Source organism: Ambystoma mexicanum, chromosome 1q (genome assembly GCF_040938575.1).
Source record: "Ambystoma mexicanum isolate Mex_15411 chromosome 1q, UKY_AmexF1_1, whole genome shotgun sequence".
Classification (NCBI taxonomy): Eukaryota; Metazoa; Chordata; class Amphibia; order Caudata; family Ambystomatidae; genus Ambystoma; species Ambystoma mexicanum.
The window spans coordinates 1210252428-1210275205 of record NC_090922.1 but is presented as its reverse complement, the minus strand read 5'-3'; the positions used below and the strand labels follow the sequence as shown (position 1 = coordinate 1210275205).

Below are 22778 nucleotides of genomic sequence, written 5' to 3'. Positions count from 1 at the left end.
GTAGCTGACTTTGGTGAGGAAAGCTCTACTTGCCCTGATGAGCTTGCACATGTAGGCTGTGGAGGGTGCAAAGGAGTTGACTTGTTTCTTTAGTGTTAGAGCCGAGTCAAGGTGAAAGCCTAGTGTTATCACTGTTTTGGCAACTGTGATTATATTGCCATCAGTATTAAATGCTGAGTAGTCGGGGCTGAGTTTTTTTAGGTTGGCAGCGGATCCGAGGAGGAGGATTTCAGTTTTATCATCATTCAGTCATAGTCCATGCGTGGCCATCCATGCCTGAATGATGAGATATATTTTGTTTACCAAGGCCGTATCGGAGTCGAAATTGCCAGAAAGGGGAATGAGGATCTGAGTGTTGTCTGCGTAATTTGTGTAGGTGACACCCAGTCTGTCCAATTTGTCACATAGGGGCTTGGTAAAGATATTGTATAGAGTTGGCGAGACGCAAGAACCTTGGGGTACACCGCAAGTTATTTTGATAGGGTCTGCTGATGCCAATGTGGAGAAAACTCTCATTGTGCGGTTGTCCAAAATTATTGGATCCAGGCTATGGCCTCGTTTGAAAAGTGGGCAGCCGATGCCAGGTGTTTGCAAAGGACTGTGTGAACCACCAGATCAAAGGCCGCCGACAGATCAAGGAGTAGCATGGCAATGTTTCCCCTGTCATTGAGTTCGTCAATCTGTACTTTGAGATCAATTAAGGCTGTCTCTGTGCCGTGCTGCGGTCTGAATCCCGATTGACGGGTACCTAGGAGTTGGTTGGTTTCAAGATAGTGCTGGATTTGTAGGTATGCTACTCTATTATCTTGAGAAGGAACAGTACCGTGGTGATAGGCCTGTAGTTAGTGGGAATAGCAGGGTCTAGAGTTTGATTCTTGAGGAGAGGTAGGACCCAGGACACTCTTAAATTGCTTGGAATGGTGTTGGAGGAGAAGGATGCATTAATCCATTTGGTTATGAAGGGGGCTAAGTCCCTTGCAGCGTCCTTAATTAGCTGGGCTGGGCAACTTTCACCCTTACAGTTGGATGGTTTGAGGGATGTGATGATCCTTTCAGTTTCCAGAATGGATATTCTTTTTAATTTGAATGGGTCAAGGCCAGCTGAGTTCGTGGTCATAAGAGGGATGGTGATGAGTGGCGTCTCTTTGGGTGTTGGAGAGTCTTTTTTTAAGGATATTTTAGTTTGGAGTGTTTTAATTTTTTGTTAGAGCATTTTGGATGCTGGTGCACCATTGTTTGTATTTGGCAATGTTGTCGGGTGGAGGTACGGGGGATTCCAGCTCCCTTAGGATAGCAAATAATTCCCTGGTATTGGAACTTGTGTTGCAGATTCTTTCATTAAAGTGTGTTTTTGTGAGTAGGATTCCTTTTTTGTAGTTATTGGCGAAGAGTCTAAGTTTCAGTTTATTTTCTTCAGATGGGGGATGGCGTCATTTAGATTCTAGTTTCCTTTTTTGCATTCTTAATTCTTTTAAGTGTGGGGTGAACCAGGCGTTTAGGTGTGCTTGTTGTTTACTTTTTTGGAGTTTTAGAGGAGCAATGGTGTCTAGTGCTATTTTTATAGCATTATTGTAGCTTTCTACCAGGAGCTTGGGATGCAGGTAATTGGGAAGAGCATTGATAGTAGGTAGTAGGTAGTAGGAAGAGCATTGATAGTAGGTAGTAGCAATGGCAGGAGATTGTCTGGAGTTATGTTTTTTTTTGGCTCTAGTGGGTAGGGGGGTGCCATCATTTTTCCTTTGGTAATTTGTTTAATAAGAGTTAATGTAAAGTCGATAAGGTAGTGATCGGTCCAATGTTGAGGGGTAATTTTGGTGATAGTGGTATCACAGTTCAAGGTAGCGATTGTGTGAGCGATTGTCAGCAATTGCCTGACCACAGTAGCGGGACATGTCGGATACACTGCTCGGGTGTGAGTAGGTTTTCTCCCAGAGCGGGCTGTCCGTGTAGGAGTGCTGGAGAAAAAAGGCGGGGGGGGGGGGTTAAGGTTCCCACATATCCTACCTGGGGTAAAGGTGTTGCAGGGGGAGGGATACTGCGTCTCACCATCCGGTGTCCCCCGGGGTCTGGATCCAAATGCGATGGCCGTGCCCTGGCCACCTGAGATCTGCAGGGACTAGCGGGTGTGACACCTTCTGGTTTCTCACACACCTCCCATAAAAAACAACTCACCCCACCCCAACACCTACTTCCTCTTACCTCCCATTTACCATAAACACACTTTTCCATCCGGGCATTTCTGCCCTCATGTGTAAGATGTATGAAACCTCTGCTCCTCTAACACACCTCCAGCTTTTCTTGATACCTTTTTGATAATCACTACTTCCCATTCAAACACAAGGCCAAACTGGAAGGTCCACCTGTACCCGAATAGTCCTGCTCACTAGCACCCAAACTACTGGGCCCTTAAACTTCATTTCCAGTAGCGTGCTCCATGCCAGATCCTGATAGTTGCCTGGTTTTGGCAGCTCACAGAATCGCTTCCTTTTGGGAGTACGGCATGAGTGCTGCTAAGACATTCATCGGTCTGTAGTTAGTGCCTCCTTCAAATCTTCTCGTTCTGTGAAGCCTATCTATTCCCACAGCCCTTGGGGTGATGTCTCCTAGGCGTTCCGCAAATAGGTTTGCATTTGAGCCTGGAGTTCCTGGTCCGACAGGTCTCTGGTAAGTTTTAATGCAGATGTTAGACCTCCTCAATCTATTTTCGAGGTCCTCTACTTTTGTAGTTCCAAGTTCTGTGTGCTCCTGTTCAGATATTCAACACCTCTTTGTTGTCTTTGGTATCTGCTGCCATGTCTTCTAGGCCTCGTTCTAGGAGGTCTGTACGTCCCCCGCTCCTTCACCCGATCCCGCAACTGGCCCTCCTCTTTCTTCAAATCCGCCATTGGCGAATTTAGGTCTGTCCTCATGAGCTGGAACTTTTCTTAGAAGGCCTTCAAGAGTGAGTTCTGCAGACACCAGGTGATTTTAGCAATGGTCACCTGGACCCCAGATATTGTGCAGGATGCCTGGCAGGTCCCCCGCCCAGAGTTGTTCCCTAGGGCCTTTGGGCAGCCCCTTGGCATTCAGCTCTCTTCTCCCGGGCCTAGTCCCCTGAGTAGACGGAGGAATCAACCGTTTGGCCAACCTTTATTTGGGGTTCCAGGCCTGCCTTCGTTGAAGTTCCCTTTCGGTTGTGTCAGAGACCAAATCCACATTACCTAGCCTCTCTCCGGTCGCTTGCGACACTGTCTGCTACCCTCAAACCACTTTGAACCCCTCTGACCCAACCCCCAGGTAATAGTTGCCCCTCTACGACTTTCCTCTCCGGTGGTGCAAGCGTGGCTCTGTTCCTAGCTGTCTAGAAGCTGTTTAATGTCTGCACACATACTGAGGTCTGGCTTCTCTTTTGGTGCTGTTTGCCCTTGTACCGCGCTGCAATGGGGTTTGTTAGCTAGTGGATTCAGCTGTAGTCCAGACTGACCCCAGTCTCCACTTAATGGCCTTTTGATGGCACCAATTGCCGGTATTCGCCACTCCCCGATCCCTCTCGATGTTGCTCACTTTGGTCTGGGAAAGGGGGGGCGGAGAAGGAAAGTGGCAGCCAAACCCCACAGGCTGTTGGCGTCCCTCAGTCACAGGTTTCAGCTGGGCCTCGTGCGTCTCTGCCAGGCCCTTTCCCATCTTGCGCCATCCGCTTTCACCAACAGACCCACTCTGCAGAAGTACCTTTTGAAATTTTGCTCTGTCTATATTTCTCCCTGCTACCAAGCTCGACTGGTGCTGCGTAAGCCCCGACTTTGTCAGAGCTGCCCCCAGCTCGTCTGCAACTGTATCCTCAAGGCGTCTGTCGGTCACCTGCTGCAATTTCAGTTCACTTAGCCGGTCTTCTACATACGTGGCACGGGGGTAAAGTACTTTTATGGCCCAGAGGGTGCACAGAGCTCCCACTAGCACGTCCGCTCGCTAAAGTTTTGATAATAAAACAGAAATAAAAAAATAAATATAAAACTGCTTTGAGCTGCTGTCAGCAGCTTAAGGGGGTTTTCTTAGTTCGAAAAAGCTCAGTAGAAATAGTGCAGGAATTGTCCAATATCTTTTATTATGGTTTTCAATAGAAACAAGGTACATTTTGCTATAAAATAAATAGATGAATGACAGATACAAAAATACAGGCTGTTGATGCGCACAGTTCACTGCCTGCATGGAATCTATGCACACTGTTAGTGGCTTTTCTATCACGTCAGTATATGCTTGTTTATGATTTGCCCTATGACTTTAATTCTGTAAATTGCATAATCGGGCACAACAAATTCAGGAAATTGATGTTTTCTCTTAAATGTTTATAGCAAAATACTGTTATTTGTGATGTTTTATCATCCAATGGGTGGTATATAAAACTATTATCTGCAAATATGATGAAGGGATTGAAACATGTATTTATAAAGGTAATTTCTAACATTTTAAAATCTTCCTTGTTAACTACAGGAATAGATCGACAAGTAGCCGAAGTCAAAATGGAGAGACTTCCATCAATAACGGACTTGGACAACATTTTTGGCCCAGTATTATCCCCAAAGTCAGTTGTTGTTCATGAAGAAGACAAATGGATCCGGTTTTCTGATCATTCACCAGAGCATGAAGCTGAAGCTATCCCTTCAAGTGAGATGGTTGAATCCCCAACTCTGGAATCGCAGACTTTGGACAGTTCAGTAACCTCTCCAGTTACTGAATCCTGCCCCAGTATTCCATCTCCCATTTATTTAGAGGATGTTCAAAAGAAAAATTTGGAACAGACTCCGAAAGATGAGGTCTTAGAAACAACAGTCTCCCCAAAAGATTTTGGACTTGGACAGAGAGCTACACCTCCTCCTCCCCCACCTCCTACGTACAGGACTGTTGTATCATCGCCAGGACCTAGCTCTAGCAGTGGCACTGGAAGTGGTATGTACAGCATAATAATAAGCTTACAGGTGCATAAACGTAATTTGCAATGTGTGCATACATGTCTTCTGCAATTTTTTTAACATAATTTCTGTGTCTTGTTCTCGATTGGTATTTGAGCTCTATTGTCCAAGTGGAGAAGGCAGTTATGGCAGTCATTCAGTAGATTCCGGATCAATGGGTTTCGATGCAAAACAGTGGGCTCTACTAAATTCCTGTTTAACAATTGCATAGGAGATAGTTTGGGGTTTGCTTTTAGCATATTGGCACAATTCCTGGCATAGTACCCATTCTCTTCGGCTAGTGTGAACTCCCAGGGACTTGTCTATCATGGCTAGTGCAGCTCAACAGCCACACTCGCAGAAAACACACTAGGCTGCTTCAGGGTTGTGCCCTGTCCCTCCCCCTCTCTCCTTCCTACTCAATGGTCATTGAGTGCATTGTGATGGCATAGAGGAGCCACAGGCTATTCACACTTCAGTGGTCTGGAAGGTCTGAGAATTCAGGTTTCGAAATTGCCAAGAGCTGGGAGCTATTTAGCTCTTGGTTATAGCCAAGGGGAGACTGGTTTGCTTGAAACCAGCAGCTACCAGGAGCTACTTTTGACTAGCCAGGAAAGTCGTCTATACAAACATACATAGCAATGTAGTATTAGCTGTGGGGGTTAGGGAATGTGTATACAAAAGATAAATGACATTTAAAGCATATTCCATGATATATAATAGAAAAAAGGTAGTTTGCATATTGCGCACAGGTTAGATTTGATGTGCACAATGTACTAGCACCTGGTTCCCCATAGGTAGCTCCTGCCTAAAGGATGCCTGTTATCCAGGAGCTGCTTTTTGACCCTGGTCAACAAATCCTAATCTCGACCCTTGATGGGGTATGGAAGTGTGGATACAGGGTGCACTGACCCCATCTTGTTCAAATCCAACCCAGGAGCATTGTTGTTCCAGTATTTTCATAGTATAACCAGCCTCAGGAAATACGGACAGTACTGGCAATGTGAGCAGATTCTATGTAGTGAAACCAGCAACTGAACAAATGCAGTTTGGTTCAGAGCACTGAAAGGGTCAACAAAGTTTTAAATGCATATATACTTCAGCCCACTTGCAGGCACTACATAGTGATTACTGTAATGTTCTTGTCAATTTGGCACGTGCTGCACAGTAAATATTTAAGTGCTCATAACAGTAGGATTGCAGAAAGTTACAGTCCTAGCAATATCATGATTTCGCTGCTATCCCATAGTGGCCAAAAAGAGCTGAAAAACCTTCGAACAAAACAACTATTTCATATGTCCAGTAATGTGCGCAATACCCCAATGAATTGTCTTCTGTTGCACACCTTTTACTATTGATTGCTGTTTGGTTGGTAGTGTGATTTAGGGAAAGTCAGATGCGAATTCTGAGGTGTTAATCTGAGTGTTGGTATGACCCCATGAGCTTAGTGGTAAGGTTGTGTTTCATTCCAAGGTGAGAGCCCAAGATCAATCCGTTTTGGAAGTCTGCACCTCCAGATCAGGTTAGTCCTTGATTTGTGGGGAGCGTTATAGGTTTAGACAAGTGAGCATTTGTGTTGCTCTTTTAGTGTGGTATGCTTGTAGGCAGCTTGCTGCTGCGTTTGAAGGCTAATTGTGTGATTAGTTGAAGGTGCTAGAAAACAGGTGTGAACGGTTTAGTGGGGAAGAAGAGGGAGGGTTGGGTTTTCAAAAACGAACCTCTTGCATCCAGATTATTCCTGAAGTTGTGCTAAACCTTGTGAACTGATCACTGTGTGAATAGTTCGGATAGTTCTGATTTTAATTTATAGAGGCTGGCCAGATCGGCATGACTGTGTCCGATCTTCCATATTCCTTGATTGAAGGGTTGTGTGTGGCACAGAGAGACAGAACTGAAAGTGCAGAGCTCCCAAATTCCTTAACTGCAACATTTGTTTCAGCTGCATATAATATTAGTGAGAGTAAGCAGCACAGTCTCTCTGGAAATTAGAGCTCTGGTTGTTCTCAAGTGCTTGTTGTTTGTGAGCTTGTAGATTTGGGGAATCATCTGTGTATTGTCAGCATGCAGCAATCTGATATTGCATGCTGATCCACTTTACAATTGCTGCTATTGTGTATTTAATTTTTGCCATGCACTTCTCAAAGGACTCGTTTTTTTTTTTGTAATCTTGATTTACAAATTAAGCATAACACGCATAGGATTTAAACAAAATACATATGCAAGCTTGCATTGCAATGACAAGTTTACTAAACATCTGTATTTCAATTTACTTTGTTTTCAAAAAGTTATAAAATGAGAAAGTAAAAACTTACATTAAAAAAACAGATACAACAGGAGCTTTGTGCAGCCTTAACTCGTAAAGCTTCTAAAAGGAGGAATAAAAAGCACTGGCTCTATATACAGAGGCAATTTTAAAATATGATTGACTTTAAATAAATATTTCTAAACTAGTGTCTTCATTGTGGTTGTGTGTCGGAGGAAAGAGTAGGTCCTTGATTAGTAGGACACAATGCAGGGAGTGTTTTTCCCTACCTTATCTCCCCAGCCAGTTCTCATGGCATGTGTGCTTGATAAGGGACCCAGCAATTCATGTCCTGAACTCATTTTGTCAAGGTGGGTGGCCTCTCGCCCGCCATATCTTTGCTTTGACCTGCTTTGCCAAGGGGGGAGAACTGAAGTTTTCTTTCTGCAAAATCTTGGAAGCAACCCAACAAGATCTCAGAGGTACCTAAAACATGGCTTGCTCGTCACTCTGAATCTCCCCTACTGCTGCTTCCTATCCTAGAAACATTTCATATTGTACATCACAATCTGAGAACTAGTCTCCATTTCTCCACATCTGTAATATACGCTCGTCTTTGATGTGTAAATGCTATGCTTTGTTAGTCCTGTAGAGCATCTTCTATTATATCTTTTTGAATCTAGCATTAAAGAGCACTTTTTTAATGTGTAGTGTGAGAAAACGGAGGTGTCCTCACTCATACTCCCCCTGGAACCTATTCTCCGGTGGCCAGGGAAAGGCCATTGCTTTTGGATTCTGACCCTGGGGTGGAGAAACGAGGGAGTATCACCTCGGTGGAGGCTCCTTGGACATTGGGAGTTGGGTGCCCACCGGCGAGACATTATATCCCCCTTTCCCTATTGAAGACCAACCTAACCCTCTCCCGGCCTTTATAGGCTATTGTAAAACCTCCGTTACCCACATTTTACCTCTGACAGTACTGGGAAGAAGAGGCGACTAGGAGTGATGAACACTAAAACCTAATTTCACCACTCTAGTACTGGGGCGAAGAATATGCCTGTAGAGTTCTTTAAAGGTCAGGCAAGTCAAAGCTAAAGTAAGTGTATGAAATAGGCAAAGCTAATGGCGGATGAATGCCAAAAGGGAAAGTGCCCATTTTGAAAGCAGCATATGTAAAAGAGCGCAAGTGTGAAAGAATGCAACAGAAAGGTGGGCCATGAAAAAGACCAACACATAGTGAACTTTATGAATGGCTACAGTGTGGCAAGGCCAAAGACTGGCAAGAAGTGTGTGACACATTATGGCAAAGCCAAGAGGCTAACCAGGAGAAGCCAGGAGAGTGTTAAACTGCACACAGAGCCAAGAAGCTGACGAAGAGAAGCTAAGTGAATGGGAATCTGTACACAGGGACAAGTACAGAAAAACCTCTGGGTGTTGCAGATCTTAGCGTTCCTGGTTGCGCGACCTGTGATGGCTGGACCATGTGGTCTGATATCTGCGCCTAGGCCAGTGAGCCCTAAATTGGGAAAGTCAAAAACATTGTGAAATACAGTATGTCAAAGCACTGCGAGTGAGCTGGTGAGGTTAACCAGGATGGTCAAGTGGACCTATATTTGTGTTGAACTTTGAAAGACAAACAAATGTCAGTTGCTACGTTGAAATTTTGGGGAAGGGAACCCTGTGATTTGATCAACTGAAAATGTTGTCTTGAGGACGGAGCCGGATTTGTGGATCTGTTTTGACCTTGGGAAAGGTGATCCTGATACTTTTGTGAAACTTTCTTGAACTTGGGGAAGGAGAGCTGAAAAGGAAGCAAAGAGCTGGAAGAAGCTCATAATGTTATGTTAATCACCATTTCTTTTATTATTGACATCCCTACACATTATTTAGTGTTAGATGTGAGGGCAAGGATAGTCTTTGGACACAGACTTTTAAGTTGAACTCTTTGACTCAGACTTTCCTTAGTTATCTTCAGGTAAGGAAATCCTACCTTATCATAGAGAATGTTGGGCCTTCTACCATCCTGACATTTGATTTAATAAACCATTTTGTTTTGAACTTTGAATCTGTTGTCTGCGTCTTGCTTCATGATGCCTTCACAGTAGGCACAGTTCCTTATTTGGTCAAACTCAGTTTCTTAAGAGCATGCATCAGCTTCCCATGTCAGTGTATCCATTAAAAACGTTTTCCTTTTGTCAGTGTACCGTGTGTTCTATTAATTTGGAAAGTATTTCGGGACTGCCATCATTTGCAGAAGATATTTTATAATTTATGATTCCTCTGTGTTAGGGCAGCCCAGCCATCTCTCCACGGTTGACTTGGACAATTTAGAAATGTGTTAAGCACAAGAGCAATTGATATTTCCAACCCTTGTTGCATCGCTTGACAGTGCAACTCCTTTACATTAAGCTGCCGGTCAGAACCCATCATACCTGTATGCATATTTGCTCCAGTAATCTGAGGATTTAAAATGAGCTCATGTTTACTACTTTTGTAGTGCACTGTACATACATTGAGGGCAAAAAGGAACGTTTTGAGGGGAAGGAGTCTCTTTCGGAGGACAAATGCACCATATTTAGCAAAATTGGACTTACAAGGCAGTGGTTGCCTTAAAAGGGCTTGGTGATGTTCCATATAAAGCCTTTCAAGGTCGATCACTGTGCTTGGGTCTTGGATCAGCCAGGGTCTTGGATCAGCCTCAGTACCCGCTCTAGTAATTTGGACAGTCAGGTGAGCAAGATTACCATAGCTCATGGTTTAATGTTATTCACTAGCAAAGCTCTTTTCTGGATTTGACCAATGTCCTACCATTTCATTGCATGTTGTAATTGCCATGTCAAGAAATACACCTAAAAATCTGGCACCCCCAAGTCTTTCCGCAAAGGTCATATTTAACACCCTTGCAGACTCACTTCTCCTCCCTTACCACCATATCATCAGTTGAACAGTGTCTATTCCTTCCTTGAACATTTCAAATCTGACAAACCCCAAAGCACCAATACATCTAGCACCACTAGCTGTCTAGGGACCATCACCATCTTGCTCAGTGTTTATCCGATGAGCCTTAGTAGGGTTGGCTAAATCCATAAATCTTTTAAACCTTTCAGGTCCAAATAAAACAACCCTGATTTAATCCATTACATACCCCTGTCCACCTCTGAAGTGGGCCTTCGGCATGTTGTCAATTTGTAGTGTCACTGTCTGTTCCATCCTGTCATCTATATTCCCTTGCCTTTATGATCCTGTCAAAAGATAATCTGAGGTGGGACTTCTCAAGCGAACCCTTAAAGGGGATAATTGGCAGCCTTGCCTCTTCTCTTTTTCCTCAGTAGACGGTTCGCCAATGTGATCTGTTTTAATCTACAATAAGGCTTGGCATACTGTAAATAGTTCGGTATTGTGTAATTGGATAGATTCAAGGACTGTGTACATGTTTTACAACTGTATGATGTCAAAAGCCATCTCCACATATATGCTGTCATGTGGTACTTTTCTCACTCTACAGTCATGCGACTCCATATCTTTTTCACACATCAATATACATAATCAACAAGTATTGCATTACTTTCTGGAACACAGATGCAGGGCAGACCAGCCCAAAGACATCCATTTGAACTTTAACAGTCCAACAGGCATTATAAATGGTCTGACTGTTTAACTCCACTTGATGAGCTGAGGTGAGGTCAGTACACACAGTCAAGTGGGACAACTTTTCTGATGCTTCAGCACTTTTTAATTAAATCTTCCTTTTGCAATTGTTTTACTTCAGTAAGCACATCCTTCCCTAAACCGATTGTCCTGATCCTCTTTCGCGTTCACCTGTCCTGCCTGTTGCTTGAAGTGCATTTTGTGACTGAACTCTTCCAGGCATCCCAACTTCTCGTCCTTAGAACTCTTATCCTTTTCCAAAATCAAAACAACTTCAAAATGTATTCATAACGATTTAACAAACTTCCTGAAGTCTTTTATATGCACCAACCAAATTAATGACCTGCTTTCTTCAAAACATGCACATTAGCCTTCACTGATCTTCCTTTTAAACAGTTCTGCTTCAACCTAATCTAATATAGACATAGATTGTTCCTCATACCCAGAGACAAACATTTCTGGCTCCTGCAGTCCACATTCCGCAAACCGATCTTTCAAGCACTCTAAGGTGTAGTCTTCCCCAGAGGTCATTAATAGCACAGTGGCATCACCTTTGACATCCATGGTGATGAATGGTGTGTGTTCTTTTTCACAGATGGACAATACATTATTGTTCTAATCTTCACATCACTCACTTCATGCACACGTTTACTTAAAGGAATGATCACTGTATCTTGATTAATCGTTGGTACTCCCACTCTGCACCTCATAGTCATCTATTGTAACCATGTTTTCTATAGGAGCATCACTTCATCACCTGAATTTCTAGACTCCGCCTTTTTGAGCATATCCAACTCTTGTTTACGGTTTGTAAAACTGCAAATTAACTTCAGACACCCCTGCTGGTGACAAGTGCAGCCGCCTGAGAAGACAACCCACACAGCTCTCTCAATGCCTTTATGCATTCTTTTATTACCATGGATAGACCGACAATGCTCTTGCCACCAGTGGAGAGCCTTTCTCAGTTCATCATGCGTTCCTTTTGTTTTCAAAGATAGAATTTTTCAAAGAAATGAAATAAAGGCAAAGTTATTGTGAGTATGAAAAGACTAGACAAAAACCCTGTCACTACAAATGTGAAAGTACAATAATCCATTTGAACCAAGTCACACATGCCAACCACTGGCAAAAGTGCAATACTGTACTGTTTTCTAGATCAGTAATAAATCTAATCAATATTGATCATTTGTCATATGGGGATACAGTTTGTGGAAAGCATGTGCAAAACACCAGGATCTTTTTTCACTGTGTATTTACTGAACAGAAGCTGTGCAGAGTGTCTGTACCTAGAAAGTATGCTGCTTTCTGCTACATTAATATATATTGGGTGCTGCTATGCTGCTACCCATAAACTGTACTTTTTTTTTCTTTTTGTTTTTTCTTCCGTTATAGTTTTAAAACTACAATTGACAGTCCAATTGCTTAATATCACAGTTCACAATATTTTCTGTGCAGGCTCTAGATACACTGTTCTGTCTGTAAGTCTTTCAATTTATAATAAGAATTTATGAAATATTGGTATGTGGATTTAATTTTAGCCCCTAAAAAACAGAGACAAAAGTGGCTTACCTTTCATGTTTGGTGATGGAAAGAAATGCTGTTTTCTCTAGTAGTGTGTAGCCAATTGAATCTGCAGTAATGCTTGAACTTTGAAAGTAAATAGTCTTTTATAGGCTTAGGTTTTTATGTGATTATGCAACATGGAGGCGGAACCTGGATGGGCATTTATTAACATTTGTGTATTTTACTCAACTGACCTTGCGCTGCTAGATATTTGCAATGTAGATGCCCAGAGAATCTTTCCGAGTACCGTGTGCTCACTGTGCCTGCCAAAGTGACTTTACTTTAAAAACTTTTCTTTAAAAGATGTTATGCACAGCCATGCACCCTGGGGCTCGAGGGCACAACAAGACGTAAACGATTAACATTCAATCCCTATGTGATAGTATACATCAGTTCTTATTGAGACATTTTTTTATGAATAACTTGTTAGAAGCGACTGATAGATATTACACTCACAGCAATGGTGATTCAAATGTTTAATACAAAGGAACATGAAGATCCAGGAGATCAGATATACAAAGCCAATGCATTTCGGACTGAGTCCCTCATCAGGGCTTTCTCTACATGTACAAGGAAGAAAACCAGAGGAAAACAAACACAAAAATAAAACCTTTCAAAGATGTACTGAAGTTTGATAAATCACCAAGTAAGAACAACTTAAATGCAATCATATAATCATACCTGTATCAACTCTCACTGTGCGTGTAGAATCATCAAACACAAGTCTTCAAACAGTACCAAAACCCTGTGTGTGGGGATAAGAGGATGGCAAATAATAAAAATTGAAAATATACCAATAGAGATGTACCTGTGCCACTAGTAAACCTACTAACAGTGGTCCTGGATAAGTGGCAGGTGGTTCAGAAACGCAAACTGCATTTGGATAAGGAAATAAAAAAATAAGAAATACACAAAAAAAGTGTTCCAGCAGCTGGATATGGGGATAAAATAAAGACTGAGTATCCCAATGACAAGATGCCAAAGGTAGGAGTAGAGATCCTCTAAGAAGGCGGCACTAAGCTATAAATCAAAATGGTACGCTGAGGCGCGCCACATGACCCGATGATACCCTAGCATGATGTGTGACATAATAGAGCCCCTTGTTTCTTATGGTGAAATGGCCTCAAACAGAGCAAAAAGAAACCAGCAAAAACACGTTTAGTAGAGTGTAACTGTATGCAAACGGAACTGAAAAAAAGTTGACAGCTGTCAAAGAGAAACCTTCAAAAAGCTATGGAAAATATCAAAATCTATACACACATATACAATTGTCAGTAGACAAAGATGTACAGAAAAGGAAAAATGGAGAATAATCCACTAAGAGAAAGTCCAGAAATAGATGAGATACAAAAATACAAAATAAGGTTGAAAATGTGCTTCTAGATGCAAGGTATGTGTTGATGTCTACAAATGTGGGGTGGATTCTGGAATATCTTTGAAGCGATTTATCGCTTTGATAAGTAAATTGATCCAAGTGATCAATGACATGCAAAGTAACATATGATGGATCTGATAGTGTCAAGACGAGTGTTGAGTTGTCTTGAAAGTGTTATCCCACACCCCCCGGTGTGACATCCAGGTCAATTCTCATTTGCAAACCAAAGTCTGAGTCACATCAAACAGAAAATAACACACCTATCCATCAACTGTAGATGAGAGATGAAAGCAAATTATTGCTTTATGGTTACATTCATAGAGCATGAAGAACTTTCCCTACAGGGAAAGAGTCCTTGTAGATCATTGGAATGAACATGTGAAAAGTGTTTTAAAGAATTGCCACAACCACTTGAAGCGACAACCAGGATATGGCTGGCCAATTGGCAGCAGGCACACTGTGGCCGGACAACATCAGAGTATAAGCGAACAAACTCACCAGAGCATCAGCTTTTTCATTGCTGATCCTTACCATCTTCTGGTCAGTCGTAGACATCCAGGGAGGAAATATGCAATGGAAGTGTTATGCAACATTTTACACCTTCTTTATAATCAAGGGCTTTCAATTTGTAGGTCAAATACTTGTAGATGTAACTTCTGAGAAGCAGCGCGAGCATCCTCTTCAAAGCGGCTTCTTGACCCAGTACAGCACTTATCCTGCCCACCATTATGTGCCCTCTCCAAAACTTTACATTATACATTCTTTGCTTAGCATGACATTTTCATGTTCTTTTGAAACCAGTATCCGCTTTGAATTTTAATATAAAGTGAGTGCGCAAATGCCAGATATGAATTTGTGGAGGATCAGATTTCAGGAATTGCTGCTTATATTTTCCATGGGAAGGGCATCCCTCCGTCATGCAGGTTTTTTTTTTCCAGCACCTAGAATTTTATACATATATATATCTATAAATCACTGATAAAAACGTTGTTAAAGGAACGTTATGGTTAGGTTGCACTAGCAAAAACCTATGCAATTCAATGGACAAACGTTGTTACAGGGACGTTATGCTTACAGGTAAAAACGAAATTCGACAGTTATGGTAAGCTAAGCAACCATAACTCGTGCCACCAGTGTGCAAGGACTAACATGTGTGGCTCCCTCTGTTTTCTTCACTACCATAAGTAGGGCAGGTGCTTTTCTTCACTAACAGTCAGCAACAAACAATTCAAAATTATAAGTTACTCACCATAGTGACTAACGTACTCTTAGTCCATAGTCCCCTTTCCTCCGCAATGCATGGGCATCCCTCGCGAGGGACGGGAGACGGAACCTTTTTCACCAGAAAAATATTCTTCCCCTCTAAATTTAGAGGCGCGGCTCTGGGAGCATGCGCTGCCCTGACTCCGCCCTCCAGTGCCACACCTCAGTCCCCCAAAGACACGTCGACAATAGATTTGCATTGCCTAATGACACCAGATTATTAGGGGGAGGACGGTGGGATCTATGGAGGAAAGGGGACTATCGACTAAGAGTATGTTAGTCACTACGGTGAGTAACTTATAATTACTCTTACGTCTCGTCCCCTTTCCTCCATACTGCATGGGCGATTACAACTCAATGTAGCCCAAGGGTGGAGAGGAGACCCTCTTTAAGCAAACCGATTCCAGAGAAAGGCCAGTCTGAAAGCCGCATCTGATCTGGAGCCGGCATCCAAACAGTAATGCTTGCAGAAAGCCGAGAGAGTGGCCCATGTGGCCGCCCTGCTTATGACCTGCCAGGGGACATGGCGGTGAAAGGCGATGGCTTTTGCCTTGGTCCTGACCACGTGGCCGTGCATGTTTGCAGGAAGGGGTCTATGCTGGCCCCCGTACGCTTCCTTGATGGCCGAGACCATCCAGCGTGCGATGGAGGCTTTGGAGTCCTCATAGCCCGGCTTGGCGTCTCCAAAGGGGATTAATAGGGCATATGACTTGTGGAAGCCCTTGGTCCTGTCCAGGCAGAATTTCAGGGCACACCTGACATCCAAGTAGTGCAGGACTCTGAGGCTCGTCCTTTCGTTCCTCAAAGAATGTAAGAAGGACGATCTCCTCGTTTAAGTGAAAGGCTGATGGCACTTTAGGTAGAAATGCCGGATGGATCCGGAGGACCACCTTATCCTTGTGAAAAGTGGTGTACTGCTCTGAGGCGACTAGGGCCTGGATCTCGCTGACCCTGCACACCGATGTGAGGCCAAGTAGCAAGGCCGTCTTGATCGTGCCCAGCCTGATGTCCGCCGTCACCATAGGCTCAAATGGCTCGTGCGCATGGACGCCCAAGACTAGGTTTAAATCCCACACAGGGTGTTGTTTCCTGATGGGCCCGGCCAAATGTCTCATCGAGTTGGAGGAGAAGACCCCTTCCTCCGAATTCCTGTAGACCCTGATGGCCGAGAGGTATGTGCGGCAGGTGTCCACCTGCACGCCCGAGTTGGCGAGGTGGGCCGAGAATGACAGCACATCGTCCAATGAGCAAACCAGTGGGTCGATGTGCTTGGAGTGAGCCCAGTGGCAGAACCTGGTCCATTTTACTTTTATACTGAGCTCTGGTAGCCTTGCTCCTAGCCCCTTGTATGATCTCCAGATTGGCTTGAGATAGGTTGAGGTGGCTGAGCATTACCTGCTCAGGAACCCCGCTGTGAGGGCCAGCTTCTGGGGGCGGGGTGGAGTACCCTGCCCGCCTGCTGTGTCAGAAGATGTGTTGGACCCGTCGGGAGGTGGATTGGGGGGGACCACCGAGAGGCTGAGCAGCTCCGAGAACCATGGCCTGGCTGGCCACCACGGAGCTATCAGGATGAGGTTGAGCTGGCGAGACTCCTTGAACCTGCATATTACTCTGTGAATCAGTGGAGTGGGCAGAAGGCGTATGCTGACATGCCGTTGCACTGGATCCACAAGGCGTCTCCCAGGGAGCCTAGGCCTTGCCCCTGCCAGGAGGCGAACTGGGGGCACTTCTTATTGTGCCTGGTGGCAAAGAGATCCGCCTGAGGCGAGCCTCAACAGTGGAAGATCACCTGTGTCACAAGGTCGTTCAGCTGCCACTCGTAGTTGTCCGCTCCCAACCTGCTGAGTCTGTCAGCTTCCAGGTTGGATACGCCCAGAAGGTGCACTGCCGTGAGGTAGACTTCGTTCTCCAAGGCCCATTCCCACATGTTCACTGCCAGTCTGCACAGGGCAGAGGACCTGGTCCCCCCACTGCTTGTTGATGTAGTACATATTGGTCGAGTTGTCTGTCTGGATGAGGACAACCCTTCCCTTGAGACGTGGGAGGAAGGCTCTGAGCGCTAAACAGATGGCGTTCAGTTCCAGCCAATTGATGTGGTATTCTTGATCCTGACGTGTCCACGTGCCGTGGACCGAAAGGTCCTCCAGGGTGGCTCCCCAACCCTCTAGGGAGGAGTCTGTGGTTATCGTCACTTGAGGGACGGGGGGGGCCGGAAGGGCTTGCCCATCCGCAGGTTGCAGTCCCTGGACCACCATCTGAGGTCCGGGTGGAGAGAGATGGGGGGATCTTGATCATTCCTGGTTCCATGATGCTGCGAAGTGTAGCAGGATCGTCCTCATCATGAGTCTTATGTGGGGGACCGCCAACAGAACCGCTGCAGATGCTGGTACCACCTAGCCGAGGTAGAGCCCCTGCTGAGAAAGTGGGACGTGGCCCTCCTGATGGAAGCGATCTTGTCCTCCAAGGGGAAGTCCCTCTCGGAGCGTGTGTCCCAGATGCGGCCCAGGAAGGTCAACGACTGTGTGGGTTGTAGTTGTGACTTTTTGAGGTTGAGCGAAAAGCCCAGGTCATGTAGGGTGTTCATCAGTGCCTGGGAGGAGTGGTGAACTGCTTCTTGAGATGTAGCCCTGACGAGACAGTCGTCTAGGTAGGGGTATATATGGAGGCCCTGAGCCCGGAGTAGGGCAGCTACCGCGTTCATGAGTCTGGTAAAGACCCTGGGGGCCGAGTTGAGGCCAAACGGGAAGACCTTGTATTGAAAATGACAGCCCATGATCCTGAACCGTAGGAAAGACCGATGGGGGTTGCCAGATCGGGACGTGCAGATAGGCGTCCTTCAGATCCAGGGAGCACATCCAGTCTCCCTTGCATAGAGTTTCCTCAATAAAAGCTGGAGTCACCATCTTGAACCTCTGGAGAGTTTGAGGGTGGAAAGGTCCAGAACAACTATCAGGCCAGCCTGGTTCTTTTTCTGAATGGCGAAGATCCTGGAGTAGAAGCCCGAGCCCCGCTCGGAGGCTGGGACTTCCTCCACAGCCTGTCTCAGGACAAGCGACCGAATCTGCGCCAAAAAGAGTTGCTGTCCCAACTTGCGAGAGAGGAGGGAGGAGAGACAGGAATTGGTAGACGGTACCCCGCGGATACTACTGACAGGATCCAGGGGTCCACGAAGTTCTGTCACCAAAAGTGTGCGTGAAGAGCAAGCCTGCCCCTCCACTGGCGACACATGGACCCAAATGGGTCTGTCATGACTTCTTAACCTCGCAGGCACAGGCGGAGGAGTGGGACTGGAAAAAGCCCTTGAACTTTTTGGTGCTTGAGCTGACTAGGGGTCGGCGAGCGCTCCGGCTGCCTAGAGCTCTGTTCCTGGAAGCCGCGGAAACCTCCAGATGAGCGACCCTTATACGAGCGTTGCTGAGACACTGAGTACGCTTTGGGCGTGGTCTTTGTGAGGATGGATAAAGATGTTTGAACGCTATTTTTCTTGTTGTCCAGCTCTTCGTCTGTGCTGGAGTGGAAAAGGTTGCTGCCCTCGAAGGGCAAATCTAGAATACGTTCCTGGACATCCGGTTTGAACATGGTTGCCCGCAGCCAGGCTATCCTTCTCATTTCCATGGCAATGCAGATGGCATGTCCAGAGGTATCTATGTGCTGGCGTGGATTCCATGATATCCTGCGCCACGAGCTTGACCTCGGCTAGACCCGCTTTGAAACGTGATTGGCTGTGGGAGGGGAGTTCCGGGAGGAAGTCAGCAATTTCCCACCATAATCTCTGGTTAGTAGCTGCCAGCATGGCGTCTGAGTTTGCCTGACGCAGGTGCAAGGAAGCTTTGGAATACAGCTTCTTACCGTATGCCTCCAGGCTTTTCTTCTCCTTGGCTAACTGTGCCGTCGATGAAGAAGACTAGGACGACTGAGGTTTGGAGTACAGTGATGCCGCAGCAATCACCGTGCAGTGTGACTGAGGATGGGAGGCGAGCAAGAGTGTATCACCCTCCATCTGCCTGTACTTGGCGTCCAGGCGGCGGTTAACTGGCTGGACAGTGTTGCTTGAACCAACCCTTCTTGGCGATGGAGACTACATCGGTTTGCAGTGGAATTCCCGTTTTGGCGGAAGGGCGCCTCATGAGGACTTCAGCGAAGACGCCCAGTTGCTTTTGCAGGCCCAGGTATTCCGCCAGGCCCTGCAATACGTTCGTGGAAGGCCCTGGCCGATTATGGTGTCAGGATCCTCCTCCTCATCAGTATCCTGAGGGTCTGGGGATCCTGTGGAGGAGTATCCGGAGGCAGGGGCACGGGGACCACCGCCGGAGGCTAAAGAATGGACGGAGGCTGGTATGGAACCGCCTCTGTAACAGGCTGAGGAGGCGGCTGCGCCGGGGCCGGAGGAGGTGGTGCCACTAGCATAGCGGGTAGGACTTCCCTGACAGCCCCCATATCCGGAGACTTAATGAGGCCGAGGAACCTTTCAAAGATCCGGTCCTTGCTGGCCGAAGATGTGGGCACTGAAGGGGTTATTGGAGGCAACTGAGGCTGCTGCCGACGCTGTACATACAGACGCAATGGAAAGCAGCCCTGCTCATAAGAAGGGTAGGCTGTAGGCCATGTACCTGGTTGATGCCAGTCCCACCTCGATACTCTCTCTTCGCTGAAGTCTTGCAGAGGCGTCGAACGGGTATCCTTTTCAGGCAGGACAAAGACTGATATGTTTGGGATATTTCTTCTCTGTGAAAAATAGTGAGCTAAAGACTCTGGGTAAGTCTCTCGTAACCAGGACTAATGTCTGGCAGAGGGACTCCCAGGACCCCCCTTGTTAATTTGCATATTTAATTAACTTTGGGTCTCACCCGAAGTTACTAGGGGAATCCAGACGTGGACCCCTTGCTCACTATTCTTAGAGAGGCACAGCTCCTCCCTACTGATGAGGTCCAACCAAACCGAAACGCGTGTCTGGGGATGCTGTTGGTACTCTTGTTCAGAGGAGAATTGCCTAGCATTTCGGTGCTGGACTGCCCCAGGGCAGGACAAAGACTGATATGTTTGGGATATTTCTTCTCTGGGAAGGATAGTGAGCTAAAGACTCTAGGTAAGTCTCTCGTAACCTGGACTAATGTCTGGCAGTGGGGCTCCCAGGACCCCCTTGTTAATTTGAAGCTGAAACATTACTTCTACCCTTTGCAGTGTTTTCTTTGTAGCACAACGACATTGCGTACTCTTAAAATGTTGCACACGCTTCCACCAATGCCATTCAAGAACTCTCCATATCACAGTTGGTTGTTTACAACAGCCCTATGCGTACACACTGCAACCACATATGTAGTTTCGCAATCCATGTGCCTGTACAGTCCCATTTCCTCAGCCGCCATCCGCAAAGTCGCCGGATGTGCCTTTCAAGCTGCGTAACAACATCATTGCCAACTTGACCAGGCGACCACACCGACGGTGCACGTGGGCACTCGGTTCGGGGACAGGAACCGGACTCTCAGACAGCAGCTAAGCATAGGGTTGAGCAATGTATGCAGTATTTTTTGGAAAGGGCAGGCTTTACAAACACATCGCTATGTGCCATTGCACATGCATGCATGTTTCCGTACAATGTACGCTGCCTTCCGCGTGAAAAATCTCCTCAACAATCCGCCCAAAAATCACACCATAGCCGTGCTGTGTAATGCGTTTGCACCTTTTCTGAGCTGCAGAATGCGGCACATATGTTTGCCCTGCAAGTAATGTTGCAGCAAATCTGCTCAACTACAGTGTGTCTGCAACTAGTACCAGCCATGTGACTGTGCCTAGTTACGCACAGTAGTTCCGGAAATTATGCATGGGCCTTGGTGGCACCCACCCCCGCAGCAGCGACAGTCCCCATTGTCGCAATGTCATTGGTAAGTTCCAGAAAAGGGGAGTATACGCATGTGCGTGTACCCAAGTACGGCGACGGCCTTGTCTAAATGAAGCACAAACATTTATTCTTGCATTTCCAGTTTCTTCTTTGCAGTACGCCATAATTGCATACTGTTAAAAAGTTCCAAACGCTCCCACCAATGACATTGAAGAGGTCTGCATGTAACAGTAACAATTCTGTACAATAGTCCCCTGCGTACACAGCCCGCCTATATATGTTATTGCGCAGTCCCTATGGCCCCTTAGTCCCATTTACATTGCGCCATCCTGAAAATGTCCGGATGTGGCTTTCATACTGCGTGCAAGCGTGGTGACATAACGTGCAACCATGGTAGGGGAGGTTTGTTATAAGGGGCGGCTCTTAAGAGCTTTGGTAGTGTTTGTATTTTAAAGGCTTCTAAAAGAAGACCTTCTCTTCCTTTTTTTATTTTTTTGTTTTCTTGTTTCTTGTGCGGGCATTATTAAAGTAAAGTAAACTCTTCACCACAAACAAAAAAGCATCATCAATGGGCGACAAAGAAATGCCATCTGGATGAAAAAAAATGAGTGTTTCCACCAGTAATTAGGTCATTGTTGCAGAAGAACATCCCAGCACTGGACAAAAAAGGATTCATGCTTCTGTTGATGAGGCACCTTCCTGCTCCTGACTCGGAACAACATCCATGATCAGTGGCCCACACTCTTCGTGTTGTTATCGATGAGAACAGCACCTTGGCGGTGGGAAAAAAACCACTTCACTAGCTTTAGCAACTTTTTTAGTCGATGAAACAAGCCTAAACAAGACATGTAACCCATGGGCATGCCGCTGTAGTGGATGACTATCGCGTCGTCTCTAGCGAAACTTGACAGGTCTTTGCAAAGTACATCCATGTCAGTGAAACTGCGCTCGTAAACACCATTCCACAATGCGACCACTCCTTCCAACCCGAAATTCCAATCAAAGTTTCTTTCTAGGGCATACTCGTGCAGGTGTAGTGAACCACACCCACAGTACCTGATTGGATAATTCTGAAACTCCCATGTTCATTGGACAACAACGTGAAAAGCGCAGATTCTCGTACGTGCGTTTCCCAAAATACCACGAGGGCCGCATCCCAGGAAACCACTACCAGTCCTTCTTCCCTTTGCACAGCCTTTTGTCCAGCACCACCTCATTGGCTACGGGTGAATGTGCACACAGGATTCCACCAATGCCATCTAACACTGGGTGCGTTGCACAACACTTCATAGGTACCGTTAGAAGGAGGGAGGAAGCTGTACCTCTGAGGTACAGGGCAGAGCGGGAAACGGGCCAAGGCCCTTACTCCAAAAGAAGGTTCAATTGGGCCCTTATGAAGAAGAGGTTACCCTCGAAACGCGTCGGCCACCCCACAATTGGACAGCATCATCTCTTCATCATTTATTGCTTCATCGCAATTTGTTTTAATATGTCATACGTCATGAATTACTTTGTATAACAGATTGTGCTTTTTGGCAAATTTTATTTTGTTTTCTTCTTTGCCAAATAAATCGTTATATGCTCAACTAACAAAACTGCTGTTATATATTTATACATTGATAGATTTATATCTATATATTTGAAGGCCCTATGTGGCATCAGTAAATAGTGTGCAGGGGACGGGAGGGCCCCACCTTTTGGGCCCTCTTCTATTTTCTCTTTTCTGATTTAGGCTTTGTGCCAAGGCCTTGTTTTCTCCCCCGCACCTTAAAATTCTTAAATCAGCTCTGCTGTACGTATAATGACGATTTGAATTTCTATATCAAATGTTACCAGGTGTGCACCACTGTCAGCATTTTTTGTTTTCACCGTTAGAAAATCAGCCTGCTACTGTATTGTCACTTGCTAGCACGTCCAATAAAA

General features: G+C 45.6%; 1 protein-coding gene across 11 annotated transcripts in view; it reads left to right on the top strand.

Moving 5' to 3' along the window:
* Positions 1-22778, top strand: part of SGIP1 (SH3GL interacting endocytic adaptor 1) — a 1655639-nt gene that overhangs the window by 1195193 nt on the left and 437668 nt on the right. For all 11 annotated transcript variants that reach the window (XM_069641969.1, XM_069641968.1, XM_069641966.1 and 8 more), the window contains one exon: positions 4468-4923. In XM_069641969.1, coding sequence (XP_069498070.1) covers positions 4468-4923 — 456 coding nt within the window. The remainder of the gene's footprint in view (positions 1-4467; positions 4924-22778) is intronic.